The sequence below is a fragment of the Berghia stephanieae genome, chromosome 8 (genome assembly GCF_034508935.2).
Source record: "Berghia stephanieae isolate SIO BIC M18660-M18661 chromosome 8, UCSD_Bste_1.3, whole genome shotgun sequence".
Lineage (NCBI taxonomy): Eukaryota > Metazoa > Mollusca > Gastropoda > Nudibranchia > Aeolidiidae > Berghia > Berghia stephanieae.
Window position 1 is genome coordinate 6750551 of NC_088367.1, and position 24803 is coordinate 6775353.

Sequence of the window (24803 nt, forward strand, 5' to 3'; positions counted from 1 at the left end):
TTTTTCTGTGTGTTTTTTGTTGGGTTTTTTTTTTGGGGGGGGGGGGGGGGTGAGGGATTGTTTTTTTGTTTTGTTTTTGCCCCATCTGTCCGACCAGATCGGGTGGAAAATTGTCTGTGTGTCATGTGTTGCCTTGAATTGAAGATCTGCATTGTTTTTAAACAAGTCTTGCAGTTTCCGTAGCTTTCTTTGTTTACAAGCATGAGTCACTGGCCCTGTTTTCAATCCTCTTTCTGCCCAGATGGACTGCCGCTGATTTGGGACAAATATAAAGTAGATACTGAATGAGGAACAAAAGCAAATTGTAAACGACTGAAAAAAAATAGTAAGAAACTGGCACATGCCTCAAATTTGCCTACACAACACATTCTCTGAATTTCCTCTCTCAAATCTTTTCCTATTGTTCATTATCATTGAGTTGGAGGTGTGGGTCCAGGCGAAGGAAGAACCTTGTCTGGACGCCAGTTTGGATCGTTCTTGGTCTGGCTACTCATCTTCAGCTGTTCCTGCAGAATTGGATCAAGGCTGGTATCACCTACGGGGTCATGGCAGAGTGCAAGCTCCCATACGATGGCAACAATATGATCCTTTGCAGGATTTGATCAACAATGCCAGGAAATACTGGGTTTCCTCAAAAGGCCTCTTTACAGGACATGGCAGTACTGCATCAAATATGTGTCGATGGAAACTTGGGAACAGTGATGCCTGCCGGAAATGTCAGGCAGTTCCATAACCAGCGATCAAATCGTCCTCCACTGTCCAGTAACTAAACTTGCAGATGGTTATGAAAGAGTTCTTAGGGAGAGGAGGAAGCCTTCAAAAGCTTGGTTGACGAAATGAATTTGGAGGTGTAGCCATTCGCTACTACTACTACTACTACTACTACTACTACTACTACTACTACTACTACTACTACTACTACTACTACTACTACTACTACTACTACTACTACTACTACTACTACAACCTCTCTCAAATAAATACAACATGATATCCTCACCTTAGATTACTGGAACACAAAATGATCCGCCGCTCCATCAGCATGGCAGAAAACACCTTCACCAGCTTGTCTGTACCAAGGGAACACAGTGGGCTTTCATAATTTACCTGTTTATATTTTGATAAAGAAACCAATAAAAACATTCATCAAAGGTCCACAACAGTGGCATGTTTAATATTAATAGAGCTCAAAGGGATTGACGAGTGTTTGTTTGCTTTGTTTTCTTTTTTTTGTTTTTAAAGGTTTTACGGCGCTGCAACACATTAACTCTCTCCTTACCACCAATAGGAAAATCGTCACATTCGTTACGATGCAACGACAATTTTCTCAATCTCATTTCTCTTGGAAATCACAAAATGTAAAGAAATACCTTGATTTACAGCTATAAATACTAAACACTGTGTTGTAGAGCTTACTTGTTACTTTTTTGGTTGAGTAAGAAAAGTCTATTTTGTGCTGGGTGAATTACAATTAAAGCACCCAAGAAAAGGTAAGACGAAGAGGAATTGGTTCAAATAGGAAACAGGTGTAGATTCTAAGAGTTCACTATCAGTGTACTTAGTTTGAGATCACCTAAAAGTCTCATCCACAAGTACAAGTCCCCACTAAAAAGATCACACTCAAATGTTTACAAATCATATATAATATGTAAACAAAAAATAATACAATAGATAACAGAGAGATGGTTTACAAGACAAAAAAAAAATCATCTCCCAAAACTCTAACTGTACATTTGACTGTTTCCCTTCCAGCTGGGATATCCGGCCAGGGCCAGGACAAAACCAAGTAATCTCATTCCAAAACAAAGACAGAAAGCATGTTGGAAAACAGATATAGGAGGATAGAAGACACAGAAAATGCCTCCCTGCCCACTACAAGGGGGGCCAGAAACCCCCCAACCATGGGAGGTTGGGAACCCCACCCACTATGGGAGGTCAGGAACCTCACCCACTATGGGAGGTCAGGAACCCCACTGACTATGGGAGGTCAGGAACCTCACCCACTATGGGAGGTCAGGAACCCCACTGACTATGGGAGGTCAGGAACCCCACCCAATATGGGAGGTTAGGAACCCCACCGACTATGGGAGGTCAGGAACCCCACCCACTATGGGAGGTTAGGAACCCCACCGACTATGGGAGGTCAGGAACCCCACCCACTGAGGTCAGGAACCCCCATCCAGGGATTGACGATTCTACATTTATTCCCACATGGAATATATTTAAAGATACAGGACTTGGGTTTAATCTCTGAGTTTCATTGCAGATAATTGATAGAGTTATCGAAATTAATTTATTTTTTTAATGTCACATTTATCTGGTCATTTCAACTTGGACATTTGGACCAACCCGACATAACACCCTTTGAGCTGGTTGTTCACATTTTTATGATATGTCAGCTGATAAGTAATAATATACTTAAATCAGAATCATCTAATTTCACTCACCAATTATTTTTATATTTTTATGATAAGCAGAATCTATTCATTCCTCCCATCTCAATCTGCAGCTTTTGAGCTTTTATCATATAGCGCAATATCCACTAAATATGCTCATATAATAATAAAAAAATAAATAAAATTGAGCTTTATATAGCGCAATATCCATTAAATGTGCTCAAAGCACTTTACAAGGGGTCCCTGGTCAACAGCAACATTTAACATGTAGGACGGGACATGCCGCCTGTTAGGCAATATTACAATTTTTCGGACAAAGACAACACTGTTAACGGCCAGGTACTCATTTTACACCTGAGTACAATGAGAGAAAGTGAGCAAAGAGCCTTTTCCAAGGACTCGACTATGCGCCGAGCTTGAGGCTCGAACCCAGGACCTTCCGATCCGAAAGCGAGTGTCTTACCACTAGACCACATAGCCGCACATGTAACATGTAGGATGAGACATGATGCTTCTTAGGTGATATTACACTTTTTTCCCCGACTGTTAACGGCCAGGTACTCATTTTACAAAATGAGAAAATATGAGTAAAGAGAATTTTCAAAGGACTCAACTATGCCCTGAGCAAGGCTCAAACCCAGGACCTTCGGATCCAAAATTGAGTTTCATACCACTGGACCACACAGCCGCACTACAATTTTATTTTTTTGTATACTGTCCACATTGCAATCTAAACTTTGACCTCTGTATTCCCCAAACTAGCTTCCAATTACTTCAGTTTGTTTTTGTTTTTAAGGGTTTTATGGCGCTTGCAACACATTAAGGTCACATCAGCACCAGTAAAAAGGAAGAAAATGGGATAGTAATAAGTTCTAGAATTATAATTAAAGCACCTCAGAAAAAGTAAGACAAAGGAGAATTGGATCAAATAGGGAACAGATGTAGATTCCAAGAGCAAACTATTGAAGTACTAAGTTTGAGATGACCTAAAAGTCTCATCCAGACACAAGCACAGGTCCCCACAAAGAGGAATACACTCACATATTTACAAATCATATAAAATATGTAAACAAAACATAATACATTACATAACAGAGAGATGATTTACAAGGAAAAAAATATCATCTCCCAAAAGTAACTATACATTTGACTGTTTCCCTTTCACCAAGGGTATCCGGTCAGGACCAGGACAAAACCAAGTAATCTCATTCCAAGACAGAAGACACAGTAAGTACCTCCCTGCCCACTATGGGAGGTCAAGATCCCCACCAGATGACTTCAGGATTTGTAGCACCAAACTCTTCCATCGGGGGTAAAAAGTAGTCTGCCAGAGCCAATCGGCCCATGGAGCCGGAGTTTATCCCAGTTTCTATAGCATGAAACAGACAATAGCAATAGCTTGCTACCCGTTGGATAGGATGCTAGGACGCTATCACAAAGCACTTTAAACTAGATTTTACAGATCCAGCTACCCAATCAGCGCTGGGTGAACAAGGGGGGGGGGGGGGGGGGGGGGAGTGTTACTTGACCCAGGATCAATCTCGGTCCCTTTGCATGTGAAGAGTGTGCATTACCATCAGGTGGAAAATATTTCAATTGAATTTGACATGAGAAAAACATTGAACTATTGACAATAAAAAAGTCAGGATTTGAACCCTCTTGAAGACCTGAGATGCACATTCCTCCCACCAAATCCAAGCATCAGTAACACTTTTTTATAGTCACCTGGAACAACTACAAAAGACGTCTAACATTTTTTATAGTCACCTGGAACAACTACAAAAGACGTCTAACATTTTTTATAGTCACCTGGAACAACTACAAAAGACGTCTAACTTCTACGTGATGACACAAGACCGAAGGGCTAGAGCTCAGGTGGTCGCTGGTTCAGATAAGTAAGTAAGAAAGAAAGAACCCACAACCCAACAAGCTACTACATCAACCTAATTAGCAATTCCTTGTCCTTAAACTCTGGAACAAACATGCATTTGAAAATTTGGCCAGAAAATTCGTCCTTCAAATATCAATCAGTTTAAATGATTCTCATCTTGGCAAAAATTCTCAAACCCGAAACCGCAGTCTGGCCAAATTTTCATATACAAGTTTTTTCCAAGAGTACGGCATTTAACGGGATAAAGCATATCACAACACGTATACATACGTCTGTCAGTCTGTTGTCGGAGGGTCTGTTCAAGAAAATGGTCTCCATCTCTCCATTTTGGTCCTAGAGGGATAGACACAATACAGAAACCAAATGGCAAAACCACCCCATGCATTCCATCTAACACCAAGACATACTAGAATTATATATAGAGAAATCTAAATACAAAAGAAGACCAGCCAAAGGCAAAGAAAGATAAAAAATTTGGATTGTCTTTTATTTTTAACATCTATCTAATCAATTTTTGTGAAGTTTTTGTTTTTTGTTTGTTTCATTTTCAGTTTGCCATCTATTTTTTTGTTTTCGTTGGTTTTTGTTTTTTATTTATTTATTTGTTTATTATAATTTTTGTGGGGTGGAAGGAGGGGAGGAAGGAGGAGTAACTTGGAATTTTCTTCGTGTCTTTTTTCTTTTTTTTGGGGGGGGGGGGGGGGGCTGTAAGTTCTATATCGACATCTAAACGTTTGAAATGCATTAGAAAAGATGAAAAGTTTAATTTGAAGAAAAAATATCGACTGCCAAGTAAATAATAAAATTTCAACCAGTTTTTATAAGAACAATTTTGTATATGAATCTAAATCTGGCCAAAAATGGGCCCCGAAATATCTGCAGAATCGAATGTTGTTGCTATTGCAGACAGGCCTAAGTAATTAATCTAATCGCAACATTGGAGACAAGTTGCTGTGTGCACAGATAATTTGGTAATCTCTAACGATACTGTTTCCTGATACTATTTGATAGTGTTTTGGTTATTGGATGTAGTGGCGTTTAAAATAAAACCGTTCAGTGATGAACATTTTGTTCATCTTTTGTTATATTCATTGATTGTTTTCTCTCGTTTATTTTAAAGAAAAATCTCCTTTTTTAAGCACCCACATACCAGCTGTAAAGGAAGGAAGGACAAGCAGGGTAGTTATTCAGAAGGAAAATTTGAAAAACAAAACATATCTGATGAATTCAACAAGAGACAGATATATATATATATATATATATATATATATATATATATATATATAGAGAGAGAGAGAGAGAGAGAGAGAGAGAGAGAGAGAGAGAGAGAGAGGGAGAGAGATATATATATATATACAGAGAGAGAGAGAGATATATATATATATATATATATATATATATATATATATATATATATATATATATATATATATAGAGAGAGAGAGAGAGAGAGAGAGAGAGAGAGAGAGAGAGAGAGAGAGAGAGGGAGAGAGAGAGAGAGAGAGAGAGAGAGAGAGAGAGAGATTGATGATTGATTTATATAATATTTCAAAAACAGCATGCCCATCAACCAAGCAAGTTCTAACACGATAAGATTGATCTCATTGTGGAAATGTTGTGATGATGATGATGATGATGATGATGATGATGATGATGATGAAAGTTACTGCAAGGGTGTTGGTGATGAAGATAACCATAACAATCACAGTAGATGATGCTGAAACAAGTGACACCACTACACCTCCTCTCAAAATCACTCACCAGAGTCCTGATGTGACAGACTTTTCCAGGCTTGGGCAGAGGTCTGCCAAAACTGGCTGCTATAACCTCCGAAGCCAAGTCTAGAGATATCCTACGTCTGGCCTCAATTTCATTCAGCAGCTGGACAAGAAAACACACAACATTTAAAATAATGGTTGGGAATAGATTCTTATAGGGAATGAGATTAGGGAAGAGTAGCGTCCCTTGATTGGACGTCACCTTACAGAGAGAACGTCAATTTGGTTTTAAAGTATCTCAAGCCGCTTTCACCAGAAACGAGGATGAGAGACGCATGCACACAACCAACATGACGTTCTCTCTCTAATAACTTTTCCGCCGGTGGCGTCACAGACTATGGGTGACGTCCAATCAAGGGACGCTACTCTTCCGCTAATCTCATTCCCTATATTTGGGACATAAGACTGAAAAAATGAGTAATTTACACTGCGGCACCAACAATCAGGAATTCTGTCTCAGTCTTTACCATAAATGCTCAAACTATTGAGAGCTTCAAGTCTGGACTGAAGACAGAATATTTTAGATTAACTTTCTCTTAATATTTCAAAATTTAACATTCATTAATTTTCTTAAAATTCTCATGTCACCGATGTCTTGTCAAGCGCCATTGAAGACGTCAAGTGGAGAATGGTCGGCGCTATATATAATTTTTTAAAATTTATTGATTTATTTATTTAAACATATTTAAAATTGAATGTATTTATCAAGCTGTACTTACTGTGTTGTACATGTTGAATGCATCTATTGGACTGATGATGCATATTACCTCTGGAAGACTCACATCTGTTAACTGAAATATGAGAAACATCATCGTCATCATCATCACCATCATCATCATCATCATTATCACCATTATCACCATCACCATCACCATCATCACCATCATCATCACCATCATCACCATCATCATCATCATCTCTACTCTTCCGACTCTTTTTATGAATATTTTTTTTTTTAATCATTATAATTTTTTCCCATTTTGGTCCATGGAAAAGACTAAATGAACAATTCGTCTGTTTTATTGTGTTCTTACATTTTTCTTGATGATCATGCTTGTTTTGTCTGTTTTTTTAATGTTTTGTTTTTCTCTTTTCTTTTCTTTCTTTTTTTTTTTAATTTTTTTTAATTTGTTGGGATTTTTTTTTCTTTTTTTTTTTTTTTTTTTTTGGTCAAATTTTTTTTGTTTCTTCTCAATTTTTATCATGAAAGTTTCAATTTTACTTTGTTTTAAATTCCTATAGATAGTATGCGCTTGGCTAAGAAGCTCATTACATTGCTATCTGGAAGTATAACGGACCAACACACAAAACTGTATGTATCCATGAACGTTTATAGTCAGATTAATACAGTTCAGTGAGCATTATTCATAAACGCGGATGGCAAAAAACAATAACAAAGACCTGAGTGACGTCATCTTCGAACTATCTATAGCAACAATAACACTATAAAATGATCGCCATGAACACCAGGTTACCTGAATCCGTCTGCAATATCCGTAGACTCGAGATCCATCGGAATACGTCATCACAAAGGAATACGACTCACTGGTGAGAGATGAACCACACGATCATTGAGCAAAAATTAATTAAAAGTTTTGGCTTTCTCTGTATCCATTTGATTAATACATTTTTTATTTGGGGGGGGGGGGGTTATATATTTGTCTTCAGACCAGTAGGTGCCTGGTTCAAGTCCCTCTCTTGGTGGCGCAAAGCAGAATCCTTGGAAAAGGCTCTTTACTCACATTCAATCACCGCACTCAGATAAAAAGTAAGTACCTAGCCGGTAACAGTGTCGTATCTGTCAGAGAAAATATTGTATTAGTGCAACATAGGTGTCCTACATTTTAACTGTTACTTTAGGTTTAAGACTCTTTGTAAAGCACTTTGAGGACATTAAGGAAATGTTCTGTATAAAATCTCAATTTTAAAAATTTTTTTTGAGTTTTTAAAATTCCTCCCTTGAAATGCATTATTCAGTATCCTAAACCATTGAGTCAAATAAATGTTATTCCAGTCCTCCAATTGGAAAACCCTATCATTTCATAGTAAATACGTAATCGTTGAATAATGCTTTGAACGCGTTGAATAAAAATATTTATTAAACAGTTGAAGAATATTTTCTCATTTTTTATATTGATGTGAAGCAAGGTGTAAAAGACAGCTGGTTGGTAATTATAAATAATCGTTTGGTGCGCATGAAGACAAATCCAACATTTTTCCTTTTTTTTTGGGGGGGGGGGGGGGGTCAATTTGTCATTCAGGCAGATGGAGAAAAACACAAATTATGGCGAATCGAAGTACTACAACCATACAATTGGTCACGAAATATCTAAGAACTTTGTCTGGAAATGTGGAATAAATGAATCTGTTAATTTCGTTGTATTTATTTCACTCATTATTTTTTTTATCAGGAGATAACACATCCTCACAAGCTAGTAGTGTTATTTGGCACCAACTAAAAATAACATGTTTAATCAATACAAAGAAATGAAAGAATTGTATAAAAATTCTCATTTACCTCAAAGATGTCATCGATCCAGGCTTAAAAATGGCTGCATCAGGAAAACAAAAACTGGTCACGGACAGATTGCTGGACACCTGGAATGGAAAGACAAACAGGAAATCGTCTCTGGATTATAATCTATCATATCATGGGATTGTTATCATTTCAATGACTTCACAATATTCAAAACAACCGTCAATCAAGACTTAAACTGTACATTAAAAGGGATAAAAATAGCAACTTTGGATACAATGATTACTGGAATATTTGGAGAGGGGGGGTTGCTGTTCCTATTTGTTTATTGTTTTTCATTTTTTTAATCTTTTTTTTTTTCATTTCATTTTATTTTTATTTTTTGGGGGCCATTTTTTTTCTCTTTCTTTTCTCATGTTCGCTTCCTCTTTTTTTTTTAGCCAGATAAAATAATAATAATAATAATAATAATAATAATAATAATAATAATAATAATAATAATAATAATAATAATAATAATAATAATAATAATAATAATAATAATAATAATAATAATAATAATAATAATAATAATAATAATAATAATAATAATAATAATAATAATGATGATAATAATAATTACAATAATAATATAATAGAAAATAATAGAAGGCTCAATTTAATTTATGCCCATCAGTCTTCGAAAATTGAATTGGAACTTCTATTCCTTTTATTATTATTTATTTATTTTATTGAGGGCTATGGACGTTAGTTTCTTATAGGGACGTAACCTACAGATTCACATTCATTGTCACTTTTTTCCATTGGACTCACCCCGATGTGCACTTCTATGCAGGTCTGATAACTCAATTCATTATGGGCTCATTGTATTTAATGGAAATCTCAAAAAATGATGCAAAATATTTTCCATTACAACAATGTCAAACTAGGCCCATAAGACGGTTCATATGTCAGACCTGCATGTATGGACACGTCGGCTCACCCTGATATAAAATCATTTTGAGAAAAATAGGCCACAAATATAAATAGATATAACAATCATTACTTGTATTGGGATTTCAAGAATAACATTGGAAACATCGTAGAGCACATTAAGGATGTTAAATAGATGGGTGTGCTCTATATAAATGCTTATGATAATTTATTATCTATTGAACAATCTGTGAGGTTGCTATGTAGAAAATACAATGGGGAAAAGAAGTCTCTTTGGCGTAACGAAAAAACATCAAACTTTGAAAAATGAATGACTAGAGTCTTTTAGCTTTTAAACCTTGTTTTTTGTTTGTTTAGGTGTTTAACGACGCTTTCGACACTATTTAGGTCATTTAAGCGCCTGTTTCTGTCTTTTATCAATTTTTATCGGCCTTGAGGGGCCATAGCTGCTCAATCGTGTACTGTTGTAATAAATTTTTTATAAAATCATAATAGTGAATGTCAACATATCGTCACAAGAAGATTGCAGGAATCAGTATGAACACATGTTAGTAAAGGTCAACATAAAGCATACACAATTATTGTTGTTGATGTTGTTGTTGTTGTTACTGATTGCAAACGTGAACGTTGTTTATTAGTTCTCACTGATGCAGAGAAGGGGATGGATGAAGGGAGAATGAATTCGGAGAGGAATATATATATATATATATATATATATATATATATATATATATATATATATATATATATATATATATATATATATATATTTAATATATAATGTAAATTTTCACTCACATTTTTTGCCGAGACGACTCATCTGATGAGAACCATATAAACCTTGTTAAATCAAACATCAACTCTATCTTTTGAAACGAGTCGTCTCGGCAAAAAATGTGAGTGAAAATTTACATTATATATTAGCTCTAACCACCATTATCGAGCACTTTCGTACCTACAAGTACCCACCAACACTCATAAATATATATATATATATATATATATATATATATATATATATATATATATATATATATATGATAGAAGCCCAAGTCCAAGACAAAGGCAGAACAACCCAGAAGACATGAATGGGGATAGAAGACACGAGACAGGACATTCCATACTCATTGATTCCTATCTGTACGTCTTTGTCATCATAACAAGGATGTAACCCATCGTTTCAGTTCAGTACTATGGCATGGTGGACCAGATGCCCAAAAGTGGACTTTAATAATAATAATAATAATAATAATAATAATAATAATAATAATAATAATAATAATAATAAGTAAATGAATAAATAAATTAATCAAGAAATTAATGAATAAACAAATACATGAATAAATAAATAAATAAACAAATAAATCAATATATCAATGAATAAATAAACGAATAAATAAATGAATAAACAAATAAATGAATAAATTCTATTCAGGAAAATATACAGCCTTAAATATTAATATTGTACCACTGCTTACCAACAAAACCCAAAGCCATGCCATGCTAGTTAGATAACAACAATAGGGAATGAGATTAGCGGAAGAGTAGTGTCCCTTGATTGGACGTCACCCATAGTCTGTGACGTCACCGGCGGAAAAGTTATTAGAGAGAGAACGTCATGTTGGTTGTGCGCATGCGTTTCTCGTCCTCTCTTCCGGTGAAAGCGGCTTGAGACACTTCAAAACCATATTGACGTTCTCTCTGTAAGGTGACGTCCAATCAAGGGACGCTACTCTTCCGCTAATCTCATTCCTTATAGGCAACATTATTCTACAAATCGACAATTCTGAACAAGATACATTGTGTTTGACCTTTGACCAAATAAATAATAATATAGGTTTTGGTACAAACGTGATAATGAAAAGGAATAATTAATTAGTTTGATTTTTCTTTCCCTAATCTTGTATATTTTTTTCTGTTCTTGATTTGATTTTTTTATCTGTCTTTTAGTATTTTAGATGCCGTCGTTAGTGTTCATCCAACCATGAACGTGATAGTAATAATTTCATATTTATTTTTAGCTTAAACTCAAAGATGACTGCAGATAAGATTCTTTCATAGCTTGGGCAAGTGTCTCCACTTAAAATTCTGACCACACAAGCACCGTAATACGATGTTTTCAACATGTAGTATTCTAAACATGCGGCTATGTGGTCTTGTATGACACTCGATCTGAGATTGGAAGGTCCTGGGTTCGAGCCTAGCTCGGCACATAGTTGAATCCTTGGAAAAGACCCTTTACTCAGATTCTCTCACCGTACTCAGGTTTAAAGTGAGTACCTGACCATTAATAGTGTTGTCTCTGTTGGAAAAAAATTGTAACATCGCTTAACAGACATCATGTCTCGTTCCACATGTTACATGTTGCCTTTGGTCAGGGATTGTTTGTAAACCTCTTTGAGAACATTTAGTGGATATTGCATTACACTAAAGCTAAAGTTTTTCTTTCTATTATAAAAAAAAAACATGAATATAAAATTGCGTATGATGCCTTAAATAAATTAATTAAATTATGAGCTTTATATAGCGCAATATCAACTAAATGTGCTCAAAGCGCTTTACAAGTGGTCCCTGGTCAACAGCAACATTTAACATGTAGGACGGGACATGACGCCTGCTAGGCGATATTACAATTTTTCGGACAGAGACAACGTTGTTAACGGCCAGGTACTCATTTTACACCCGAGTACGGTGAGAGAATGTGAGTTAAGAGCCTTTTCCAAGGACTCAACTATGCGCTGAGCGCGAGGCTCGAACCCAGGGCCTTCCGATCCGAAATCGAGTTTCATACCACTAGACCACATAGCTGCACGTATCTGATGAGAACCATATAAACCTTGTTAAATCAAACATCAACTCTATCTTTTGAAACTTGATATCCGCAAAAATAAAATCAAGGGACGATAATATAATGTCAACTAAACAAGAAGACAGAGGAGATGACCAAAATTACCTCCCCTTCCTAGACTACAAGATACAAGAAAATCAATTAATTTTGTTTTGTCATGTTTTGAAATTCACAATAATAATAATAATAATAATAATAATAATAATAATAATAATAATAATAATAATAATAATAATAATAATAATAACAATAACAATAATAATAATAATAATAATAATAATAATAATAATAATAATAATAATAATAATAATAATAATAATAATAATAATACTAATAAAAATAAGAAGAAAAAGAAGAATAATAATAACAATAATAATAATAATAATAATAATAATAATAATAATAATAATAATAATAATAATAATAATAATAATAATAATAAAATAATAATAAAATAATAATAATAATAATAATAATAATAATAATAATAATAATAATAATAATAATAATAATAATAATAATAATAATAATGATAATAATAATATAATAATAATAATAAATGAATAAATAAATAATTGAATGAATGAATCAATGAATGCATGAATGAATGAATAAATAAATAAATACATTAACGATACATTTTCTAAAAGTATAATAGCATAATTCCAGACCCTCAAAATATATCAGAAGAAAAAGACAAAAATCCCCTCTGTATTGTCTATGTAATATCCAAGTAAGGTCTAAATATAGACGGGTATTAAGAAAAATGGTATAGGAAATGTGTGTGAAAAATACAGAGATGGCCCACAGTTCTTAGAATCTATAAATATATTAGCCTTGTCAACCTTTTTCAAATCAAATAATTCAAGTCAAAAGAACAAAATACGAAACACAGAACGTTTCGGGCTCAAAACCCTTCTTCAGCCAACAACGAAAAACCAATGAAAACATAAATAAGTAACTAAAAAACCAGATCGAAGACAGAGATAAATTCAGCTCTCTGATGTCAATCTGGTCTGTTATGTAATGTAGGCCTATTTATGTTTTCATTGTTTATCGTTGTTGGCTGAAGAAGGTTTTTGAGCCCAAAACATTCTGTGTTTCGTATTTTGTTCTTTCTTTTTGAAGATATTATATTCATTTTTGTTTACCAAATAAAATTATTGAAATAATCACAATAAAAGTGATGAGATGGGGGGGGGGGAGGGGGGGGGGATGTGGGGTTGGGAGGGGTGGGGGGGATGCTTGTTCGTTTGTAAATACAAAATAACATGCAAAAATGAAACGATGTCATACCACACCGAATGGTTCGAGCTGCAGAGAAAATGAGAAACAAAATAAGTGCACATTTTGAAAAAGTAAATATAGAAAAATAAAATAAAAGTAGATTACAGATGCTGAAAATCATATATTGAGGACGTCTGACTGTAACTGTGTGCAATGTGCCGTAGAATTCTATTTTTTAGTTTATATTAAAGCCCAACCCCTCCTCTATCCTTTTGACCAACAGATACGAACCACAATTCCATTATTTGGCAGGAACCTGGGATGCCCTGTGCTTAGATCAAAAAAAGCCTGAAACTTTTCTCATAAAGAGGATATATGAAAATATTTTGTTCAAAGCTTACTTCCATCAAATTCCATCACCTTTAAATCGTAGAAATGAATACATTATATCCATCTAGCTTCCCCTAACGAAATAAAAATAAATGTTACTGCTCGAAGCTGGAAGGAAAAAATAACGATAAGTAACGAAAGGACCTTAACTGTGTCATTCTTACATCTCTCATTCGTCTTTAGACTTTCATTCATTCGTGTTTTGTTGATAAAGGGGAAACCCGAAATGTCCACATTATCAGTCTTCATTCAATAAACTGAAATCTACATTTTATTACTTATCAAACATTTACATAGAACATTTCCATGAATTTACCGTGCTAAATGTAACCCATCGTCTCAAAATGGTATTATGTCGGAACGAACCAGATGCTTAAAAGCCGAATTAAATGTTAAGACTGGTCAAAAATATAAACTGTTGGCATTAGCACCCTAAAATATGGTATCCATTATCCTCAATAAAACATACAAACTCAACACAAGTCTGATATTTCTGATTATAAATTCAATTTTCAACATCTTAACCAACCTGACTTAATACCGTTTTGAGGCGAAGGGTCACAAATACACTCTTTACAATGTGTCATATTTGGATACTTTCAGATCGTAGAAGTAACAAAATCAGACATAAAATAATAGGATTGGTTCAACAGAAATAACAAAATTAAACGTTTTAAAAAAATCCTTTGAACCCAGTGCTTGCTAAAACACTCACCGTGCTCAAAGCGCTTTGCAAGAGGTCCCTGGTCAACAGCAACATTTAACATGTAGGACGGGACATGACGCCTTTTAGGCGATATTACAACTTTTCGGACAAAGACAACGCTGTTAACGGCCAGGTACTCATTTTACACCTGAGTACGGTGAGAGAATGTGAGTAAAGAGCCTTTTCCAAGGACTCAACTATGCGCCGAGCGAGACTCTAACCCAGGACCTTCCGATCCGAAAGCGAGTGTCACAGCACTAGACCACATAGCAACAGATTTAAGCAACGGAAATAGCCAAAAAGGAAATTTAATTTATTCTATTTATTATACATTTTATACTAACGTTTTTTTTCCCCACTTCTGACAGAATTAGTCATCCTTGAAGATAGCAATTGCAAAGTGTCAAAATTTGGGTGAAACGAACGGTTTTCCGATTTAAAAAAAAAAGTTATAAATACAATTAAAAAAGAAAAGAAAATTAAAGTTTAAAAAAACGATAGAGAATTTCTATACATGCTCATATAATATTTAGTGATGCTTTCTCATTAATTTTTTGTTTGTTTGTTTGTATTTTTGGTTCTTCTTTTTTTTTTTCAATTATATTTTTCTTTTTTATCAAATATCAAAATTAAAATTGATAATTCATATAAAATGGCCTGAAATGATGTAATATGTCAATTATAGATTTAAACAACAAACTAGAATGAGACACAACTGATGGCCTCCCTTTCATGAAAATAAATTAAAACGTACGTATTGAAAATGAAAGTTGATGTCAGACTATCTACCTAATTTTAATGATTTTGAAGGGTTATTTAATCTTTGTGATGGTAAATTGTTGATTTTTAAAGTAAGTTAACTATATTGACCACGATTTTTAACTCCTAACAAATTACGAATTTTTTAATTTTCAAGTTGGCAGGTCTGCTGTCTGGCATCGATAATATTCATTGTGTTACAGGGAAATATTCTGAAAAGATGAGTACAGCCGTGGCCTTCGTAAAGTTATGGCTTGACACTGACCAAAAAATGACGTCAAAATGCCAGTCTTTTGCCAGAAAAGAAAACAAATCGTAAGTTGTATTCAATAGTTCAACCAATGAAATAACTTGTTTCCTTGAGCTCTACTAACGACAACTCACTTGGCGGTGCAAAAACCAAATAATGACGTCAAACTGCCAGTCCTTTTGGATTTCAGTGTCAGGTTATAACATAACGATGGCTACGGTACAACACAGTGCCTGATAAAGCAGAAAGAAAAACACTGAACAGGTGTGTATGAAATGGTGCCAAACAAGGCACAAAGTATTTTTCTCGCTGCTCTCCCTGGTACGTTTTTCATACATTCTGGATAGGACGTATGAACATGGAAAGAATGAATGTTTGGATTGGTGGATGATGGGGTGAAAGAACGGATAGATGACGATAGGATGAAAGGATGAATAGATGGATGGATGGATGGAAGGGTGAAAGAATGGATGTTTGGATGGGTGGATGATGGGGTGAAAGAACGGATAGATGATAGGATGAAAGGATGAATAGATGGACGGATGGAAGGGTGAAAGAATGAATGTTTGGATGGGTGGATGACGGGGTGAAAGAATGGATAGATGATGATAGGATGAATAGATGGACGGATGAAAGAGTGAAAGAACGGATAGATGAGGATAGGATGGAAGGGTGAATAGATGGATGGATGGATGGAAGGGTGAAAGAATGAATGTTTGGATGGGTGGATGATGGGGTAAAAGAGCAAATAGATGATGATAGGATGAAAGGATGGATGGATGGATGGATGGAAGGGTGAAAGAATGAATAGATGGGTTGATGAAAGAATGAAGGAATGAATATGATGGGTTTATGGAAATTTGAAGGGATGGAGTCGAATTTCCACAATCTTTGGAAACAAAATCTTTGACCTATTTCAAGTGTGTGTGTGTGTGTTTATGCGCGTTTTGTTTTGTTTTTCTTTGCCATTTCTATCTTTTCAAAGAGGGGATTGGGGGGGGGGGGGGGGGGGGGGGGGGGGGGGGGGGAGATTGAATTTCTTTCAACATTACAATTAAACTGAAGATGACGAAAACACAACAAGGACTGTGCTGGGGAATACTGTACACAAAGCTGCTAGAAGCTGTGGACAGTAAATCGTTATAAACAAAAATGAATATAACAGCTTCAAAAAAAAGAACAAAAATACCAAACACGGAATGTTTCGGCCTCAATGCCCTTCTTCAGCCAACATCATAAAAAAAAAACAATGAAAAAATATATGCATCATATAAAAAAAACAGATGGACGACGAAGAAATATTCAGTACGTCCTCTCTGTAGAAAATATCATGGAATGTCAACAAATAAGAAGCGTTCATCGGGTCTAGTGTATTTTTTTTTTTTTTTTTTTTAATTGAGCTTTCATAAGGACAATATCCACTAAATGTGCTCAAAACGCTTTACAAGGGGTCCCTGGCCAACAACAACACTTAACACGTAGGACGAGACATGACACCTCTTAGGCGATATTACAATTTTTTCGGACAGAGACAATGCTGTTAACGGCCAGTTACTCATTTTACACCTGAGCACAGGGAGAGAATGTGAGTAAAGAGCCTTGTCCAAGGACTCAACTATGCGCCAAGCGAGGCTCAAACCCAGGACCTTCCAAGCCGAAAGCGAGCATCATACCACTAGACCGATATGGCCACACAAATTTATGTCGTGTGTATCATTATTGTCTGGAGCCCGAAACGTTCCGTGTTTGGGATTTTGTTCTTTTTTTTTAACCTGTTATATTCATTTTTGTTTATAACTGATGATATATATATATATATACACATATTTTTTTTTTTTCTTTGATTACATATAAAGCAACTAAGGGGGGAAATATGCTAAGAATATCAATAACAAACACGAATACAAAATTCTTAGTTGAAACCAAAAGAATCAAGTGTATAGTTTTGCCACACCTCAGATGTAGCCATGTAGATCTGACCTTCTGCTCCCAATTTATAATTACGCTGCATGAAAAGCAAGGGCATTTTTTAATGAATAAAAAAAAACAACACAGGAGCTCAAGTCTCATCTATCAAAACGTCTTAATCATTATCACAGAGTCGCACGCTTTATATTACTTTCCTAACGAAATTTCCGGAAAAGTGGCATCTCTGAATAAAGAAGTGCAGAAGAAAACTTAAGACTAGTTAACTATAAAAATATATTGATATAAATATATAATTGAACTGTATTGTGTGAATCAAAAGTAGTGCAGAACAAAATTTAGACTAAATCAGATGGGCAGCATGTCACAAAACAATATGGTCGTTGCTTCATGCCCAAAAGGTACGAATTACCCTGCTGCGCTGTGAGGCCTTGAGCAAGATGCCCCTCACCTTAGCTCATTTTAAGGCCCTGCACTGTGGCTGATGCCTGAGCTTTTTCCAGTCTTCCTTTGGAATAGACCCTAAAGACAAATTTGGCCTTTGGGATGAATAAAGGGAATTTTAATATTTTGTTATTATTTAATCTAGAATGCACCACTCTGAGTTGAACTATCACACAATCGCATTTCATTGGATGTTTAAAATCATCGTTACAATTAGTATATCTGTGTAGGAGTGTTGCAGAAAAATATTATTCAATCTGGAGTAAAAATTTGAGTATGCTTCGAAAACGTACATTTGTAAATCAAGGGCAAAAAAAAATTATTTTTTTTCAAATATCAAAAAATTGATATTGTAAAACGAAATTTTCTAAGAGCTATTTCCATCAATCAACAAGCAAGCAATATTGTCCGTTTATCATCTCTAGATTAAAACAAAGAGCATATTTTGACAATCGTTATAAGCAGGCAGCTAATGTGGTAACTGTTCTGTTTATGTGAGGTTGTTTTTTTTATTTCTGTATCTGTTGTTCAGTTTTGTCTTACGGTCTGGATTTTATTTTTTTGTTTTTTATTTATTGTTTTGTTGAGGTTTTTTTGTTTTTGTTTTTTTTGTTTTTTTCAGTTTGGTTTTTGTTTGTATTGTTTTTGGTTTTTGTTTTCTTTGTTTTGTTTTGTGTGTCTGGTTCTTTTATATATACAATATATATATATATATATATATATATATATATATATATATATATATATATATATATATATATATATATATATATATATATATATGATGTTGTTGTTTTTAAATATTGTTAATACTATTATTATCATTATTATTGTTAATATTATTTCTTTTCGAGACAAAATACAAAATACTAAAACAATTTTTATAAAATAAAATAACAACAAAAGTCTTACGTTTTCTGGAAACTTGTGAATGACGTATGGTTCGTATCCTGGGTTATTTGTGAGGGCCCTGAGGCCCACCACGAGACAGTATTCAAACAGCTGGGGGTAAATAGCACTCAAGTATTCCTTGCTTTTTTTTATGCTCATCCTCTGGAAATTTATAACACATGATGTGTCATTAATTTATAACACATAACATGTCATTAATTTATAACACATAACATGTCATTAATTTATAACACATAACATGTCATTAATTTATAACACATAACGTGTCATTAAAACATATTGAAATTGTCAATAGTCATTAAATCTTTCACTAACTTTTATATAGCGCAATATCCACGAAATGTGCTCAAAGTACTTTACAAAGGGTCCCTGTTTTGTTTTTTTTACTTCACCCAGAATTGATCTTGGTCCCTTTCCGTGTGAAATGGGTGCTCTACCAATTCTGCCATCAGGATCCCCTATTTACTTATTATCTTGATTAGAATTGAATTGACTTTATTTGTACTCTCAACATAAAGATTTTGGTGTTTGGGAAAAATGATCTTCACATCAACCATAACTTTTATGCACATCCCATTTTTTTTTTTAAGTGAGCTTTTATATAGTGCAATATCCGCTAAACGTGCTCATAGCTAGGGGGTCCCTGGCCAACAGCAACACTTAACATGTAGGACGAGACATGATGCCTGTTAGGCGATATTGCAATTTTTTTTCCGACAGAAACAACGCTGTTGACGGCCAGGTACTCATATTACACCTGGGTACAGTGAGAGAATGTGAGTAAAGAGTCGTTTTCAAGGACTCAACTATGCACTGAGCAAGGCTCAAACCCAGGACCTTACGATCCAATAGCGAGTATCATACCACAAGACCACATGGTCATACTTTCATATCAATGGTCGACGGATCAAACCTCGGAGGTCCTGATTTTCACGATCGGCGGATCAAAACTCTGGAGTCTACATACGAACTGTGCGCACCATGTTTTATGAATTAAATAATGTCATCAGAGATCTGATCCACCCAAAATTAAATAAAGCAAAGCTCGTATGTAGACTTCAGAGGTTTGATCCGCCAACCATCTTAAACCATATTAAAGAGCATTCTATTTTGTAATAATGTTCTAATTTTTTTCATAAGTTATCTAAAGGGTAGCTAGCAATTTTTACTGTTCGATTAATGCTCAGGATCAAACCAGGATAGACTCTATCCCCATCATCCACGGTCCTTGACGGTTGTGAAGGATTTTTGCTTCTTTATTTTATTCATGGATCTCATATGAATTGAAAATCAGACATTTTAACATTTCACAAAGCAACATGACATCTTTGGATGAAATTTGACACTCAACTCACAGACAAATTTCGAATAGTTGAGCAATGTTCAATCCTTTTCTTCAACTCCAACTGGTCCACAACGTTCTCTTTCAATTCTGTAAGAAAGATATAAATAAATCAAATAAATAAAATTCCTTTCATTCATCCCATAGGGGAAATTTTTCTCTATGGTCTATTCTAAGGGAAGACTGGAATAACCCAGGCATCAGCTGCAGTGAAGTGCCGCAAATTGAGCTAGGGCGAGGTGACTTGCTCAAGGCCACACAGCGCAGCGGCTGGTGATTGAACTCTGTACCTGTCGGTTACGAAGCAAAGACCATACTGCTGAGCCACACTGCCTCCAAAGTGATCTTTTATACAGCGCAATATCCACTAAACATGCTCAAAGTGCTTTACAAAGGGTTCCTAACCAACAGCAACACTTAACATGTAGAATGAGACATAATGCTTGTTAGGAAATGTTACAAATTTTTCAGACAAATGCAACGCTGTTAACGGCCAGGTTTTCATTTTACACCTGGAGAGAATGGTGAGAGAATGTGAGTAAAAAGCCTTGTCCAAGGACTCTACTCAATATGCACTGAGCTAGGCTCGAACCCAGGACCTTCAGTGTGTCATACCACAAGACCACATAGCCACAAGATTAAAAAAGACAAATCAAGAAGGAAGTTACACAAATAATTAGGCCCATGCAGCTAGGGTTTATCCCAGTATCTATAGTGTGAAACGGACAATAGCAATTGCTTGCTACCCTTTGGATCGGACACTATTCTATCGGAAAGTTCTTTCCACCAGATCTAAAAGACACAGCTACTCAATCACTTCTGGATGGACAAAGGAGGGGGGGGGGTGTCGGAAAAAATATTGACTGCACTCGGGATCGATCTCGGTCCCTTTGATTGTGAGGCGAGTGCTCTACCAACTGAGCTATCGGGACCCCCAATCATAAAATAAAAGAGTCATGTAAAATCTTGCCTGGTACTTCATCGTTCTCCTCGGCATCCTCGTTGGCTGATTGGCTTATCGGCTGTTGGAATATGGAGTCAAGATCAGCGTAGGCCTGATTGATTTTCTGTTTGACCTGTGAAGTCAAGACAATGAAAAGGTTAAAGTTGAAGGGGTGAATTCAGGGGTGAAATCCAAAATTTTCATCTTGTAGCACAGTAGTGCGTGGTAATTAAATTACAAATTGGTTAATGCTATTCCAATATGATAGATTTTATGCTTAAATTATCGATTTATTGTTTTGTTTTATTTGCATTGTAAAGCGCCTCTGAGCACATTGTGGATCTAGGCGCTATATAAATTCATTCATTCATTCATTCATTCATTCATTCATTCATTCATTCATTCATTCAGCAAAACCAATGAATCATCTTTTATTATTTAAATAAAAAATAAAAAATAAAATAAAATAAAATTCCCTTTATTCATCCCCAAGGGAAAGTCTGTCTTTAGGGTCTATTCCAAGGGAAGACTGAGCTAGGGTGAGATGACTTGCTCAAGGCCACACAGCGTAGCGGCGGGTGATTGAGCTCTGTACCTTTCGGGTACGAAGCAAAGACCGTACCACTGAGCAACGCTGCCTCGTTAATTAAAGGGGTGAATTCAGCAAAGCCAATAAATCATCTTTTACTATTTCCTCCTATAGACAATCATAAAATTATTTTTAAAAGCACCAATTATATAATTTTCACATTAAGCATGTACATATGTTTCAACGTGGCTCGGCTGTATGGTCTTTGCTTCATCCCCGAAAGGTACCGAGTTCAAAAACTTGCTGCATTGTGTGGCCTTGAGTACTGCGGCTAACGCCTGGGTTATTCAAGTCTTCTCTTGGAATAGACCCTAAAGACAAATTTCCTCTATGGGATGAATAAAGGTGGGTTTTTTTTTAAATATATATTGGGGGCATTCATACAGAAAAGCCATGCTGAAAGCACTTCACAATGTTTCATTTGTTTCCCCGGCAGGCATATGGAACCATACTTCCATTTCATACAGTACCAGTCGCCTCGTAGGCGTCCTTCTTGTACTAACACCCTTAAACTATCCGTCACTACCTACAGCCAGGTACTCATTCACACATGAGTCGAGTGGGGTAATGTGCGTTAGATGTAAAGTGCTTTACCCAAGGATACAATGTCGGGACCAGAATTTCAAATATTATCAGTCACCTATCCAGTCACTGATTGCACTCAACATTGCTTGACTTTGGTGACAAGACTAGACACCATACCATTGAGCCACCCAGACATTAATCTTCCCTAACAATACATCAAGGCGACCCAAAGTCACTAGACCAGATAAGAACAGACACATACCTAATCTCTAAGAATGCACTTTATTATCAGCATCAAGGAGCCTCCTCAACCAGCAGCAGATACGCACCCCCCCCCCCCCCCTTCCCTCTGCGTCTAAACATTCATTATTTTAGTGTCAGTAGAGATTTTCCTTCGCTTGTGTAGCCTAGCCGAGGGGGGGGGGGGGGCTCAGCGGAAGTGAGTCTCGACTTATCACAAAAACGTCAAGAGATCAAACTCACTTAAAAGTCTCATCTAGAAAACAAGCACAGGATACCACAAAGAGGAATACACTCAAGTGCTTATACATCATTATATATATATATATATATATATATATATATATATATATATATATATATATATATATTATATATATATATATATATATATATATATATATAAATATATATAACAAAATAATATAACGGACATAAAAGAAAGATGATTTACAGGGAAATAAAATATCATCTCCAAAACTCAAACTTTACATTTGACCATATCTCTCCCAGCCAAGGACAAGGCCAGGACTAAACCAAGTAATCCCATTCCAAGTCAAAAACAGACAGAAGCAAGTTGGAAAACAGATATTGGAGGATAGAGGACACAACATGACCTCCCTGTCCAATTTCGGGAAGTCCAAAAAGAAAAAAATGAACACCCCACCCAGCAGCTGCCAAAATTATAACGAAATGAAAATCCAAACTCACGATCATCATTTTCTTCTTGGCCACCTTGTCAAGGCACTGATCACGCCGGGACGTGCTTGATCCAAACCCTGGGCTGGCATCCTGACGGGGATTTAACCTGGGCCTGCCCCCATTGCCCGCTTTACACTTGTGGGGACTCCAGGAAGGGTCTTTGGTGTTGTCGGGACCGAAGCCTTCCAATCTTGTCAGAAACCGCCCCGGACACTCGCCATCCTGAAAACGATAAATAAAAAAACATTGAAATCTTGTCATTAGCATTCCCTTTATTAATCCCATAGGGGAAATTTGTCTTTAGGGTCTATTCCAAGGAAAGACTGGAAGAGCCCAGACGTCCAACGCAGTGCAGCGCCGCAAATCGAGCTAGGGCGATGTGACTTGCTCAAGGCCACACAGCACAACGCAGACCACATAATTTTAAGGATTTTGAAGTCTTAAACTTATTCCTTGTGAGGGTGACTTGTTTATTTTTTAAAGTTATATATATATATATATATATATATATATATATATATATATATATATATAAGTGTGTGTGTGTGTGTGTGTGTGGGTGTGTGTGTGTATGTGTGTATGTGTGTAGATGTATAAAGTAATTCATGTATAATTTTGTTCAACTTCTAAAATATTTATTGTTTCAAGTATTCTCTATCATCAGGAAGTGAAATAGAAAGTAAATTTCCTGAAGAAAGCGAATGCTTGAAACAATATTATAAAAGTTGAACAAATTACACATGAATTATTTTATATATAATATAATACACACACACACACACACATATATATATATATATATATATATATATATATATATATATATATATATATATATATATATATATTGAATCGTGTTTGATACAAATATGGTACGAAAAGTGCTCGACATGCAGTAATGGAGCGAATTATTATTATTTAAAATATTTACCACAATGTTTTAGACAGTCTACATTAATGTTTCAGGCTTAATTTGCCATCGTCAGGACTGAGTTGTTTTGTTGACTGTCAACAAAACAACTCAGTCCTGACGATGGCAAATTAAGCCTGAAACATTAATGTAGACTGTCTCAAACATTGTGGTAAATATTTTAAATAATATATATATATATATATCTATATATATATATATATATATATATATATATATATATATATATATATATATATATATATATATATATAGTCTTCCACATACTCCCTAACAACACAACACAAAAAGGGAAACAGATGCGCTACATACTGTAGTACAATCAAGCGAATTCTCTCAAAGCTATTTGATGCTATGCGCTTAGCCAAAAAACTCACAACATCTGCCAGTCGGAAATAACGCACCAACAAACTATTTGTATAACCTTGAACATTTTTAGATTGATTTAATACAGTTTAGTGAGAACTACTTATAAACATGTCCAACTAAAAACTATAACAAAGAGCTGAGTGTCGTCAATTTCGTTCCTTCTATACATAATTAATTATCTCTTCTCCTACTTACTCTATACTAAACATGAAAAGGGAAACAAACA

General features: G+C 35.2%; 1 protein-coding gene across 2 annotated transcripts in view; it reads right to left on the reverse strand.

Moving 5' to 3' along the window:
• Positions 1 to 24803, reverse strand: part of LOC144978088 (uncharacterized) — a 60591-nt gene that overhangs the window by 8629 nt on the left and 27159 nt on the right. Inside the window, exons 4-14 of one of the 2 annotated variants that reach the window (XM_078923648.1) lie at positions 23287 to 23499; positions 21249 to 21354; positions 20292 to 20368; positions 18937 to 19077; positions 13619 to 13636; positions 8584 to 8663; positions 7541 to 7610; positions 6785 to 6856; positions 6049 to 6168; positions 4558 to 4620; positions 1001 to 1107 (exon numbers count right to left, since the gene is read on the reverse strand). In XM_078923648.1, the coding sequence (XP_078779774.1) occupies positions 1001 to 1107; positions 4558 to 4620; positions 6049 to 6168; positions 6785 to 6856; positions 7541 to 7610; positions 8584 to 8663; positions 13619 to 13636; positions 18937 to 19077; positions 20292 to 20368; positions 21249 to 21354; positions 23287 to 23499 (1067 nt within the window). The remainder of the gene's footprint in view (positions 1 to 1000; positions 1108 to 4557; positions 4621 to 6048; positions 6169 to 6784; positions 6857 to 7540; positions 7611 to 8583; positions 8664 to 13618; positions 13637 to 18936; positions 19078 to 20291; positions 20369 to 21248; positions 21355 to 23286; positions 23500 to 24803) is intronic. The other variant, XM_078923649.1, reaches the window with a different exon arrangement.